Source organism: Symphalangus syndactylus, chromosome 6 (assembly GCF_028878055.3).
Source record: "Symphalangus syndactylus isolate Jambi chromosome 6, NHGRI_mSymSyn1-v2.1_pri, whole genome shotgun sequence".
Lineage (NCBI taxonomy): Eukaryota > Metazoa > Chordata > Mammalia > Primates > Hylobatidae > Symphalangus > Symphalangus syndactylus.
Window position 1 is genome coordinate 43,947,731 of NC_072428.2, and position 13,244 is coordinate 43,960,974.

The 13,244-nt window shown below is 50.4% G+C and overlaps 1 protein-coding gene across 1 annotated transcript in view; it reads right to left on the minus strand.

Moving 5' to 3' along the window:
- MICAL2 (microtubule associated monooxygenase, calponin and LIM domain containing 2) overlaps positions 1–13,244 on the minus strand; it is a 242,395-nt gene that overhangs the window by 60,585 nt on the left and 168,566 nt on the right. Inside the window, exons 28-29 of the mRNA XM_055282392.2 lie at positions 10,606–10,772; positions 4,492–4,569 (exon numbers count right to left, since the gene is read on the minus strand). Coding sequence (XP_055138367.1) covers positions 4,492–4,569; positions 10,606–10,772 — 245 coding nt within the window. The remainder of the gene's footprint in view (positions 1–4,491; positions 4,570–10,605; positions 10,773–13,244) is intronic.

Sequence of the window (13,244 nt, forward strand, 5' to 3'; positions counted from 1 at the left end):
AATGAGATGGGCTTTCTTCTCACATGTGTGCCAAGAGGCTGTCAGACAGGAAGAGTCTTTTGAGATTTTAAGAGAACACAAGAGAGGGAGGTTACAGTGAGTATCAAATCATTTGAAGGATATGGAGTGGGCCCATGCCAAGCTCCTGTTGGTCAGGGAACAAACAGGATACAGTGTGGCTACTCAGAGATGGAGGTGAAAGGAGTGGGGCAGGGCCCTGAAGGACAGGCCTGGTTCAGTGCTGTGGGGGGCTGAGATCATCTAGTCTGCTTAGAGCAGAATTCTGACAGTCATAACCTACTGTAAGATCAACCAAGCTCACATGTACGCACTCTCTTCCTCTCCCTCTCCCCTCCTTCTCCCCCTCTCCCCTTCCTCCCCTCAAGCATGGTAATCTTAAATCTAAAATCTCAAACATTTTGTCTCCATATTGGGTCATTTGAGATCACTTGTCCTCAAATTGATTCAGTAAAATGCCATGCACCTTTTCAGATCTGCCCTCTCAGTACCTACCCTCAGCCCAACCAGCTCTCCCATGAACCATGGTAGCACATAGGGATGTCCCCCAGAAACTTTCCAGGACCGCCACGTGGAACGAGTCCACTCTCTTGTTCAACTGCCTGCTTCTGGCTGCTCAGCTGACCCATTCAGATTTTCCTCCAGGGTGTCTAGCCTTCAGATTTTCATCCGCTTCTTTCAGCATTTCATCCAGCGCAACACAATCCCCTGGTCTTAGTTTCCCCAAAGCTCTGAGTGACAAGCTCTTCCTCACGGACCCACGCAGGCCAGGCCAAACCCAAGCCCCATCCCAAGAAGAGTCCCATTGAGTCCCCTCCACCCCCGCGGGGCCACACCATTCTCAATATTCTGTCCTGGCTTCCCCCATACATCAATGCGAACGTGTGCGACCGTGTGTCCCAGCCGTGGTCTCTGAACAGACGGTACCACACGCACACAGTCAGCAAGCTCCCAGAGGGAGGCCTCACAGAAAGCTTCGGAGGGAAAAGGTAATTCTGGGAACAGATCTGATCTGAGGGCGGCAGGAAGGAGCTGCCGGGGAAGCGGCTGGCCTGCCTCCCACTACCACACCCCCATCGCAGCCCACGATTAGAAGGTTCAAGCCTAAAAAGGCAAAAGTTGTGAGTCAGTCCTTGCCTTGCTTCCCGTCCTTGTCCTCAGCTTGCCAAATTCCTGCCAAATTCCTTCTTCCCTTCCTCCTTGCACCCTCATTCTCCCTCTCTGCCATCTTCTGAATCAAACTCCTTCACTTGCCTCAAGTCCCCTCAGCTCAGCAGACTGCCTTTTTGTTCCCCCTGAGGATCCCTCAGGGACTTCCTGACAGGAAGCCAGGGCCACCTCATGAACCAAGCCTGACAGAAACGCCTCAGGGCTCAGGAGGTCATGACCCAGAAGTTGCTCCCACCCCTGCTAGGGGGGTCTCTTTCTCTCCACACGTGGTCCTCATGCACTGCCTTCAAGATGGAACTCCAGCAGGGCTTGAGGAGACGGGGGAAGCAAAGCCCCAGCTCAGGCCGAGCCCCTTGTCCCTGGGGTGCCATTCAAGCTACTGCTTGGGAGGTGGGCACAGCCTGGGAAGAGAGGTGATGGGAAACCTCCCCTTCCTGATGCCCACTGTGTCTTGGGGTTCTCTCAGAAGATGGTGGAGGGGAACCTGGAAGTCCACCCCTTCACATGCATACAGCTGCCTGGCTCTGAGCAAGTTACTTAACCCCTGTCTTCTCATCCAAAAAGTGGGCTGTCTGGTGCAGCTTCATTGGGTGGCTGAGCAGATAACATGGGCTAAAAAGAGATTGCCAGTTGCCCAGGCGTGGTGCCTCACACCTGTAATCACAGCACTTTTGGAGGCCGAGGTGGATGGATCACTTGAACTCAGGAGTTCAAGACCAGTCTGGCCAACACGGCAAAACCCTGTCTTTACCAAAAATACAAAAATTAGCCAGGCATGGTGGTGCGTGCCTGTGGTTCCAGCTACTCGAGAGGCTGAGGTGGGAGGATCACTTGAACCTGGGAGGCGGAGATTGCAGCGAGCCGAGATCACACCACTGCACTCCAGTCTGGGTGACAGAGTGAGACCCCATCTCAAGGAAAAAAAAAAAAAAAAGAGGTGCCCAGTGGCACAGGACACAAAGTAAAAGCTAGTTGTCGGCAAAATATGAACTCCATTAGTTTCCCACCCTCTCACGCACTCAAGCCGCGTCCAGTAAAGACATTGCTGAAGCCCTGGCCCATTCCAGAGGGGGCTGCACACTCTACCCAGCCAGGAGTTCTCCAACTCTTGGGCCAAGAGCTCCTCACTGGCCAACTCACATCTCCCGCTGCTGGCCGTTTCCTTGAAACCTTGGTATGGCCCACCCGGGGCTGCCCTGCCTTCTGCAGGGGTCTCAGTCACACGTGCAGCTGGCCCTTAGGGTTGCTTTGTTTGAAGGAGGCTGATGCGCACACCAGGGCCTGAGTTTCAGCATCCAGGCTGCGTCTGGGTCAGGCGCTTGTGCTACCTCCTGTCTGGGCCCTCTGGCAGCAGCAACCTTTCTCGTAGATCCTAGAGGTCATCTGGCAGCATGATCAGCTGGGGAGGGTGCCCAGGGAAGCCACGTAGCCCCTCCGGCCCTCCCACCCGGGGCTTGGGGCCAGAACCAGCTGTGATGGGGCAGTAATGCCTCTGGACAGGAGGGATGGTACCACGCACTCTGCTTCCAATGGCAAGGCCAGCCCTGCCCCCTGAGGTTTTCTTTTGGGCAAAGTAAAGACAATAAAAAAGATGGCTCTCGTGGCTTTCAGCTCCGGGGATTTTCGGGAGTCTGGGACTCCACGGTGCCGCTTCCCAGAACTTGGAGGTTTTGCAAGGCTCAAATCCCTCTCAAAGTCTTGGAGCGCCCTCTAGGGGCGGCAGCCTGAGAGGCCTGAATCCATGAGCTCCCTTTGCACTCAGTCCAGCCAGCTTGCTCCTTGGTTCCTTACTTCATTCATTGATTCAGCAAACAAGGATTGGGTTCCTCCTCTGGGCCAGACCATGCTAGACACTAGGCTGATTGAAATAATCAAAACTCAAGCCCTGCTCTCAAAGAAGCTTTCGTATACTCTCGAGAAACACTGTGCAATACTCCTTGATAACTAAAGGCTGAGTTTTCCAGGCCCACCCCAGACACCATGGGGTTGTTCAGCAGTCCTCTTGTTCCTGCAGCTCCCCCAGTGACCCAGCCCTACTGGGAGGGTCTCCCACCAGCCTCCCTGCTCTCACCCCAGGCTGGGAGCTTCCTGAAGAGGGACTGGGCCCCCACACTAGTGGCACACAGTAGAGTGGGCTGGAAGCCTTGGGATGGACCCTACACCCATGCAGTCCGGGCCTGGGCAGCAGGCTTCCAGGGACTCGGGGAGGGCCAGAGCAGGGCAGTAAAGGCGATGCCCCATGTGTGGCAATGCTAGCTCCTCCGCCCTCTGCTGTCACCGCTGGGGGCTGTCAGAGGATTCAGGAGTCACTCTAGGCTGTCCCCAGATGAAGTGGCCTGCCCAAGAGTGCAGCCCTGGGTCCTGCTCCCAAGGTGCCCCTGTCCCAGCCTGACCTGGTGTGAGGGTGGTGGGTCTGGGGATGGCGGGGGAATGACTCACTGGCTGGGAGCCTTGACTCACAATGAAGGAAGACCAGGGCTCAGTTCCAACTGCAACAACATTTCTTGGTAGAAACCCCTGTCTAAGCCAAGGCCTTTCTGGGTCCTCCTCTCCTAGGGTGAGGCCGGAGAGGGAGTGGGTGTGGGGGGAGGTGGAAGGCAGCGATGAGCCTGGAACTGGATGAAGAGTCTCTGCCCCTCACTCAGGGCCTGAGGAGGTAACTCTGCTCAGTACGTGCTGCGGTCCCTGGATCCCCGGCCTGCCTAGACGCTGTGAGACTGGGTGTGCTCACTGCGCCCCCTGGCGAGGCCTGCTGCCTCAGCACCTGCCGCAGCCCTGCTCTTCCCCAGGACGCTGGGACCAATGGTGACTCAGAAAAAGGAGCAGGGGTGTGTGTGTGTGTGTGTGTGTGTGTGTGTGTGTGTGTAGGGATGTGTGTGTGGATGTGTGGGTGTCTGTGTGTAGCATCCTGCTTTGTGTGAGGCCATTAATCTGATGCCCCAGTCTCACTCCAGCGTACAGAATCAAATCATAGAGTTCCTGAACCTCAGTTTACTCATCTGTATTTCAAAAAGCTTAGAGGCAATGATGGCCAAGGCCCTGTCTGGGTGAAACTGTAGAATCCTAAGGCTCCATAATTCCTGAGCCAGGGGTGAAGGGGGATGGGAAGATCTTGAGTCCCTTGGAAAAGGCTCCCTCCAGTCAGCAGTGGAAATAAAGTCAACCTTTTATTTCTTGCCTCTGACAACCAGGACGCCATGCCAGAGAGATACCATGTAAGGAATGAGAACAGCTGTCCCTGAGAATTAACCAGAGATCTTCTGCCAGCCCCAGCCTCCCACCCCCAGAGAGCTAGTGACTCACTCCACCGGAATTCTCTCCTCCAGTTCTGGTATTTGCTTGGGGTTGGAGACTGGAAGCTATTGGCCCGTTGCAGAGCTGCTGTGGAAAAAGAAAGGGACAGGGAAGATGGGGTGGGAGGAAGAGTCCATTAAATGTGTAGAGTAAGTAGGAATTTATCTCCTATAGCTCAATTACTGCAAGTCAATAGACTAATGATTATAATAGACTGAACCCTCTCCTCCCCTCACACCATACTCCTGTCCCCACAACACACACTACCAAACTTTTCATTTGTTCACACATCAAATATTTTTGTGTTTTTGTTTGTCACCCAGGCTGGAGTGCAGTGGTGGGGTCATGGCTCACTGCAGCCTCGAGCTCTTGGGCTCAAATGATCCTCCCACCTCAGGCTCCTGAGTAGCTGGGACTATAGGCATGCACCACCACATGCAGATAATTTTTTTTAATTTTTATTTTTTATAGAGACAGGGTCCCACTGTGTTGCCCAGGTTGGTCTCAAACTCCTGGGCTCAAGTGATCCTCCCACCTCGGCCCCCCAAAGTGCTGGGGTTACAGGCATAAGCCACCACACCTGGCATCCAATATTTATTGAGACCCTGCTATGGGACAGGTACCACCCTCAGAGAATGCCTGAAATTATGAACTATCATTACTAAGATCATCAGTAAGCATCTACATGCATCTATGTGCATATGTATATGTGTAGACATAGCTATACATGCATATGTATATACATACATGCACATATTCATTCATGTCAGAACAGTTATTTAAAGCTGAGGTCATCATGGGCCATCAATGTTCCATATATGTAATACATTAAAAACTGGAGCTGCTCTGATTGAAGCCAGGAGGCTGCAGGAAGTTCTACTCTCTGCCTCCCCTTTCCCCACAGAGCCCCCCAAACCCTTTGGAAACCAGGTTTAATTGAGGCTGTGGACCATCATTGCTGTGGCCCTCCCTTGGCCTGGTTCCAAGGGAAACATATTTGCGGGACACTGTACTTCCTGTGGAAGACCCCTCTGCCAGCTGGGCCTTGAGGATTAGCTGAGCAAAATGAACATCACATGCAGAAGAAAAACAGGTCTTGGTCACTTAGGGTGTGAGAGTGGGCAGTGGGGTCCACGTGTTCCCTGTTCCCACGCAAGGCCTGCAGATGCATTCTCAGGCTTCAGGCCCCTTCACCTCCATCACTGCCGGAAAGAAAGGATGGGGACGGTGAACATCTGAATGTGCACACAGGCAGGGCCAGGAAGCATGAACGGAAAGGAAGCCCAAGGTCATGATGTGGGTGTGGGAGATGGACGCAGGGAGGGTCTGAATCCAGGACTCTAAATCCAAGGCCCAGCTAGCCCAGCCCTCTTTCTTTCTGTCTAGAAAAAAAGTCTGTCAGTCTTTCTTTCCGTCTAGAAACAGTCCTAGATATTCCACTCCCTGCCAGGTCTCACAGTGGAACTCCTTCTTAGCAGCCAGGCTGTGGAGCACAGGTGTCAATCACTACCTGGAGGCTTTCCTTCCTCAAGACCAGCTCCTTCAGCTCCTCTCTCTCCCTTACTCCATTTGCGAAAATGCCTTTGCAAAAATTATAACTGAGAAAATTATGACAGTAACAGAGATCTGACTTAACCAATCCATCTTGCTTCTAACCTCTACCCTGTCTTTGTTCATTCCTGGGCGTAGGCTGAACTAACTTTGGGAGGAACTTAGTTTATAGTTTAGTTTGGAAACAAAGACGATAACAGCCCTTTCCTCAGACAAACCCCCTTCCTGCCTGTGGACAAGACTGCCTTTGCAGGACTAACAAATTAGCCATAAGATTAGAAATTGTGGTTTACGAGTCATGCAGCTGGAGGCTGCAAGATTCTGAACCTTCCCAAATTGCATCTTGAGGCTAACATCACTATTGTAAAGCCTAAGATCAGTGCTTGGGATATTTTGCAGACCCTGCACTCAGAGGATCAACTGGCACCACCTAGATTGATAAACTGGCTCATCTGGTCTTTTAGCCCCCACTCAGGAACTGACTCAGTGCAAGAGGACAGCTTTGACTCCCTATGAGTTCATCTCTGACCTGACCAATCAGCACTTCCCATTTTCCGAGCCCCTTCTCAACAAATTATCTTTAAAAACCCTGATCCCTGAGTTTTCAGGGAGACTGATTTAAGTAATAATAAAACTCTGGTCTCCTGTACAGCCAGCTCTGTGTAAATTAAACTCTTTTTCTATTGCAATTCCCCTGTCTTGATAAATCAGCTCAGTTTAGGCAGCAGGCAAGGAGAACCCATCGGGTGGTTACATTTGGAAGCGCTTCATGTCTGCTCTGTCTGGCAGGTTCCCAATCCCTCAGGCCTGCTCTCAAAATCAAGCCCATGGGTTTGAGGAGGAGCCTGTGTGGATGGGCACACAGTCTTCCCAGCTCCCCATGAGGAGATGAATAGCCCACCCTCCCAATTGCTGGCTGGCTGGGCTTTCCAGGCTGGATGTTTTCCATAAGGAGCAAGCAGGTCTTTAGCACAGCTACATCCTGCTGGCCAAAGCTAGCCTCTTAATCACTTAATGAAGACATTTCTCAAAAAAAAAAAAAAAGTTGCACAAAGCTCTAATTGCTTCTTCTTAGCTCATAACTTTGTGGAATGGAACCTACTGGAAATGGCGAAAATTCAAGAGAGATTTTCCATCACTGGCGTTAATAGAGCACACATGCACACATTTTTACCACAATGGGAACAGCAGGGTGGGTAGTGATCATTTCATCTAGTAATGCTGAGCAGCATAAAGTGGGCTGATCCCTTCCTTTTAGCTTATATTCTATGTGTGTTTACTTATTTTAAAGGAGCACTTTCAGAGATCTTAGTGCATGGCCCACTGTAAAAGGAGTGAGAGGGTATTTTTCCATGTGGTGCTGATGATATCATTTCATTGTTACAAACTGCTAAGTGTCCTCCATATTCCATTGGACCATCCTGTTATCAAATTATTGCCAGAAAAAAGATGGATAAATACCAATTCCTCTAAGCCAGAATAATTCGGGGCAGGTTGTTCTCCTACATCTAATTAGTTTATAGCCAAGAGTCCGATGCGCTAGATCGATTCATTTAGTTGCTTGGGTGTGGATTTTACAATGAATTCATCTAGGCAGGCCTTCCACAAAGCTGCATTTCTGAAATTCCCAAAGTGTAGAACATGGCCCACTGTGTCAAAGCCCCTGGGGATGCTTACACAGAATGCACATACTTGGCACCACTCCAGACCCACTCAATCTGAATTTCTGATGGTGAGAACCTGGGAATCTGCCTTTTAAACAAGATTGTCAAGAATCACTGCCCCTGATGTTTTCGGGGGCTTTCTGCAGCCTCCATGACATAGGGTGTGAGCTGTATTTCAGGCCATCCCCTTGGGCATGCTCTGTGAACTTTGAGGATGTAATAAGTTCCTTCATGTGCCAAGGTAGTCCCCGAAATCTTTTTAAAAATTGTGGAAAATAATATACATAATATAAAAATTGTTACTTATACATTTTTAAGTCTAGATTTCAGTGACATTAAGTACACTTACCCTGCTGTGCAGCCATCACCACCTCACCAGCACCCATCTCCAGAACTCTGCCCTCATCCCAAACTGATGTTTGTCCTTTTATGACTGGCTTATTTCCCTTAGCAGCATGCTTTGCAGGTTCATCTAAGTTGCAGCACATGTCAGAGTCCCTTCCTTTTAAAGTCTGAATAACATTTTGCTGTATGGATATACTGCATTTTGTTTATCCATTTGTCTGTTGAACATTTGATTTGCTTCCCCCTTTTGGCTAATGTGAATAATGCTTCTATGAGCATGGCTGGACCAACCTGGAGTCTTTTTTTTTTTTTTTTTAACTCCACACTGCAACCAGGAGTTTTTTCAAAGCAATATCCTGGTCTTGTCTGGCATTCCCTTGGTCTACCTTGGAGGCATTTATCCAGGTGAGAATTGTGGTTAATGAAGCTCCATAAAACCCACACAAGGGGTCAACCCTGCATTATTTGGTAAAGTGATGGGGTTACCATAACCAGCAGCACAAAGCACAGCACTTAGACCTGTGCCAGAGAGCTTAACTGTACAACGTGGTCTGCCTAGCAATGATAAAACAATGACTGATGAAGACTAACTCGACAAAGAATTGCTTGAGAGTCACGCATTCTACCCACTTACCTACTCTGTATTTTATTCTGGAGTTAAACTGGACTGTCAGAAACAAAATGCTTTGGCTTCACTACCCAACCCAACTAGTCTCTCAACACAACCCCATCCCGCTAAGAAAACTGCTATCGCTGAGTCATGTTTTTTTGTCATGCCCTCACCTTCCAGCAAGGGTTGCTGTAAGAAACAGCCTCGAGAATACTAAGGCTGCATTTTCTGAGGAACTGTTAAGACATGATCTAACACATTTCTCAATATCATCTATTTGGTATGAGCCGGAAACTCTCTATAGAGTTAAGCATTAGGAGAAGTTGTGCCTACTCTGAGACCTGCTGCAAACCAATATATGTTTTTCTCATAAAGAATGAGAATAATGACGTTCTGTGTTTCCTTTTGAATGCTGGAAGCCAGAAAACTCAGAATCAAACTTATGATTCAACTAGAGCAACTGTTTAGGATTATGGTCTGCCTCTCTGGGATCTATCCCTCCTAAACTGGTTCTGTTAGACCTGATTTTGAGGCTTGATCTTTCATATTTATAGATGTACAATTTTGTTTTATGTTTTTCTTGTAAGTTGCCTAAAACCCTCTGGCAACTGGAGGGGAAATGGAGGGAAGGGAAGAAAGGCAGGCCAACTTCATATCTGGAAATGGTGAGCTGGAGCCCAGGGGGATGGAAGGGTACACCAAGGCCACGCAGTAACCAGAGGTGGGGCTGGACCCCGCTGGGCACAGGAGAGTACTCAGTTCAGTGCTAGTGCTGAGCCTTTCTGCACAGCCCCACAAACGGTACTTAACAAATGTGTTTGGATGATAATCTGTCCTTTTTTAAAAGTGTCACTTTTTTAAAAAATGAGGGTAAAATTCAACATTTCTAGAGTAAATTCAACAGTTCCAGGACTTAAAAATATCGATATGAGTTCTTTCTGCCCCAGCCCTCATCTTCCTGGGAAACCATCACTCCTGAGAACATTTCACGGACCAGGTGGCAATTCTGCTCATGACCACCAGGTGGCGATGCAGGACAAGTTGAGCTCCAGCTCTCCCAGGGCAACTAAGGCTGTGGGGCCGTTGGGCAGCAAGTTTCCGTCAGGTTAGCCTGTTTCTTCCCAGGCTCGTCCAGAAGTTACCCATAAATCAGACGATTTGGTCCCAAGTTGTTGACTGAATCAAAACACTCAATTCCAGGTCAACTTTGTATTAAACACAAGCTGGGCTGCTAAAGACAGCTACTTCTAAGTAAGCCAGGGCTTGGGCGGTGGTGGCTGGAGGGTGTCACCAGCACTGGCTGAGACTTCGGGAGACCACTCAGCCTGTTTGCTCACCTGTGAAACAGGCTTCGCACTAGTTACCCCACAGGGTCATCCTGGGATGACCACATATATGGGAAAATTCCTGGCCCATTACAGGTATGCAGTAAAAGTGCATTAATTATTATGTAGAAGTTTGGGTGCATCCCACAAGCCCCAAACACCCGTAATGGCCCCGGTGCTGTGCAGATGGTCCCGGGGAGATGGTGCCGTCCAGGGCTGCATGTTGTCCAACAGCAGCCAGACCCAGCTCCCTTGCCTCAGGGGCTATGGGATGCTGGAGGGGCCCCTAAGGAGGTGCCCACACAGGAGGCAGGAGAGAGATCACTCCAGGCAAGAGGGACCTGCGGGCCCCTGATCCCTGCTGGCCTGTGACCAACCACAGCCGGCCAGGCCCCATGACGTCTTCCCCACTGGGATTCCAAAGCTTCTCATGGAGAGGGAAGCCAGGCCTTCTTCAAGTCCCCTCACTACCACTTGCGTCCCACTCCTCAAAGGTCCTAGCTCCACTGCCTTGGAGGCTGAGGGCGAGGCTTCCTGTCACCTGGTCCTCCAAGTGGGAAATTCAGCTGTGGGGGTCTCTGTTCCCTCCCCGCGCCCCAGAATCAAGCCCAGTGGGCTCTCTGCTTACCGTGCACAGCTCTGGGCTCCTCAGGGCACTGTGGAGAGACCACCCTGCTCAGGGCCTCCCTCAGGGAGGTGTGCGGTAGACGTGGGAATCCTGGCCGCCGGGGTTTCTCTTCACAGGGCTCTGTGTGGGAGGCCTCGCTGCCGCCATAGTCAGACTCTGTGTCAGAGCTGGAAGGAGGAAGGAGCGGGTGGGTGAGTCAGGGGGCCTGGAACCCACGCCCCAACACACCCACACTGCGTCCTGCACAGCACTCCTCCAGCGCACCTGGGGGGCCTGGGCTTAGTCCTGTGTGCCCGGAGCCCAGCTTCGGGCTTTGTTATGGGTTGAATTGCATTCCTGAAAACTCATATGCTGAAGTCCTAACCCAAAGTACCTTCAGATGTGACTGCATCTAGAGATAAGGCCTTTAAGGAGGTCATTAAGGTAAAATGAGGTTATTAGGCTGGGCCCTTGTCCCATACACCTGATATCTTTCTAAGAAGAGGAAATGTGGATACACACAGGCACAGAAGGAAAACACTATGCGAACAGGAAGACGCCATCTACAAGCTAAAGAGGGAGGCCTGGAGCAGATCCTTCCCTCCAATCCCCCAGTAGGAACCAACCCTGCCCACACCTTGATCTCAGACTTCCAGCCCCCAAATCAGTGAGAAAATACATTTCTGTTGTTGAAGCCACCCAATCTGTGGCGCTTTGTTATGGCAGCCAGAGCAGAACAATACAGCCTTGGCTCGGAGCAGAAGGGGTCCAGCAATGCATGAGGAGCTGTTTGAATAAAGCCTGCTCTGCTCACCGGCACCTGTCCCGGAGCATGACTCCTAAGGTCTCTCTGGTCACATAAGCTCATCATTAGGGACTTCGTCCCGAAACTTCAGGCATTTAAATACTGCTGTCTTCCCCATGGAATGGATGAGGGAATGGAAAATTCTACCTGGGTGGGGGTGAGGGGTCGGTAGTATTGAACATGGGCCTTAAATAACTGGAATTCAAGTGGCAAAGAAGTGGAGGCAGTGTGTCCTAGACAGAGGGGCAGCCCAAGCACACGCAGTTTGAGGATGGGAAAGTACAAAACTGGTCAAGCAGTGATGTGTTAGTGAAACTATATATATCCACACACTCTCTGTACATGGAAATCCAGCAGGGTTCCTTCCACAAGGTCACTGCCACTCGTCCACCTGTGTCTATGGCAGACCCCCTATCTGTCAGAGTGCCCAAGCCTGGCCGGTCATGGTGCCCCGGTCCTGTTCACCAGTTGTTCCCAGAGGGAAGTATGTGATGTGGGAGTAGCAGTTGGCGGCCTGCCTTGGCATCCTGACCTGAGGACACGAATTTATGGATATGGTCTGAGACCCTCAGTAGCTGAGTTCCATGTGTGGAGACAGCTTCTCTGCCAATGGCTGTAAAAGCAGCAGAGAGACAGGCAGGAAGGGAGAGTGGCTATTTGAGACTCTGGCTCCAGCCTTGCCTGAATGAGGACCACCCTTGGACTTCCCAGTCAGACGAGCCAATGCATTTCCCTTTGTTACTGAAGCTAGTTTGAGTTGGGTTTCTGCCTGTTTTTATGGAAATAGGCCTGCCTACGTTGAGGCTTAGAAGACTCTGAAGGCTGTGTGATCCAGGGCAGGTCATTTCCCTTCTCTGGGCATCAGAATGAATCACCTGTGGGATGCTCAAGCCTGTGTTCCCGAGCCCCATTCCAGAGTCTGCATGATCAAGACCTGATTGCAGTTGTCTACAACTGCAGTCCCTGCTTTCCTCTCATGTTCTTCCCACACCTACTCCTTCACTCCACTGAGGCCACTTTGTCCAAGTTAACAATGAGCCCCCTGTTGGAGAGTCCAAAGGTCATTTCTCTATACATATCCGACTGGGCTCTCCAGCAGCCTCTGACGCAGAGAACCAAACCCTCCCTCTTGAGACACTTTCTTCTCTTGGCTTCCACCACGTGCCATCTCCTGGTTCCTTTGCTCCCCGGTGGGTTTTGCTAGCTCCTTCTCCACTTGCCTACTGTTCAAATGCCCCAGAGCTCTCTTCTGAGCCCAGCTCTTCTTTGTCTACAGGAAGATATTCTTACTCTGGAAACAACCCATCAGAGCCCTGGGCTTTAATAGCCTCTAAAATCACCGTCTCCAGCCCTGCCTCCCAGAACACTTACATATTCGACCGCTTACCTGACATCCACACAGACACCGGCATCTCAAACCCAACGTGTCCAAAACAGAACTCTTGACTTTCTCCACTAACGTGCACCTTCTCTGAAATCTTCCCCACCTCAAGATAACTTTAGAAATGACCATACCAGCCATTCAGTCACTCTAGAAAAATTCTGAGAGTCACTCTGAAATTCTCTTTTCCTCTCATTCAGTCCATTAGCAAATCCATCTCCACCGCTCCCATCCTGACCCCGAGCTGCAGGCTCCCACCTGCTCTTCCTGCCTTTATCCTCACATACCCCTGCCTCATCCATTCCCCAAAGCGAGGCCTGCTGATCTGTGAAAACTGTAAATGAGATGTCACTCTTCTACTTAAAAACTCTTTGAATTACAGTCATGTCTTTCATAACGATGTTTTAGTCAGCAATATAACCCATATTTGATGGTGGTCCCATAAAATTATAATGGAGCGGAAAAATTCCTATC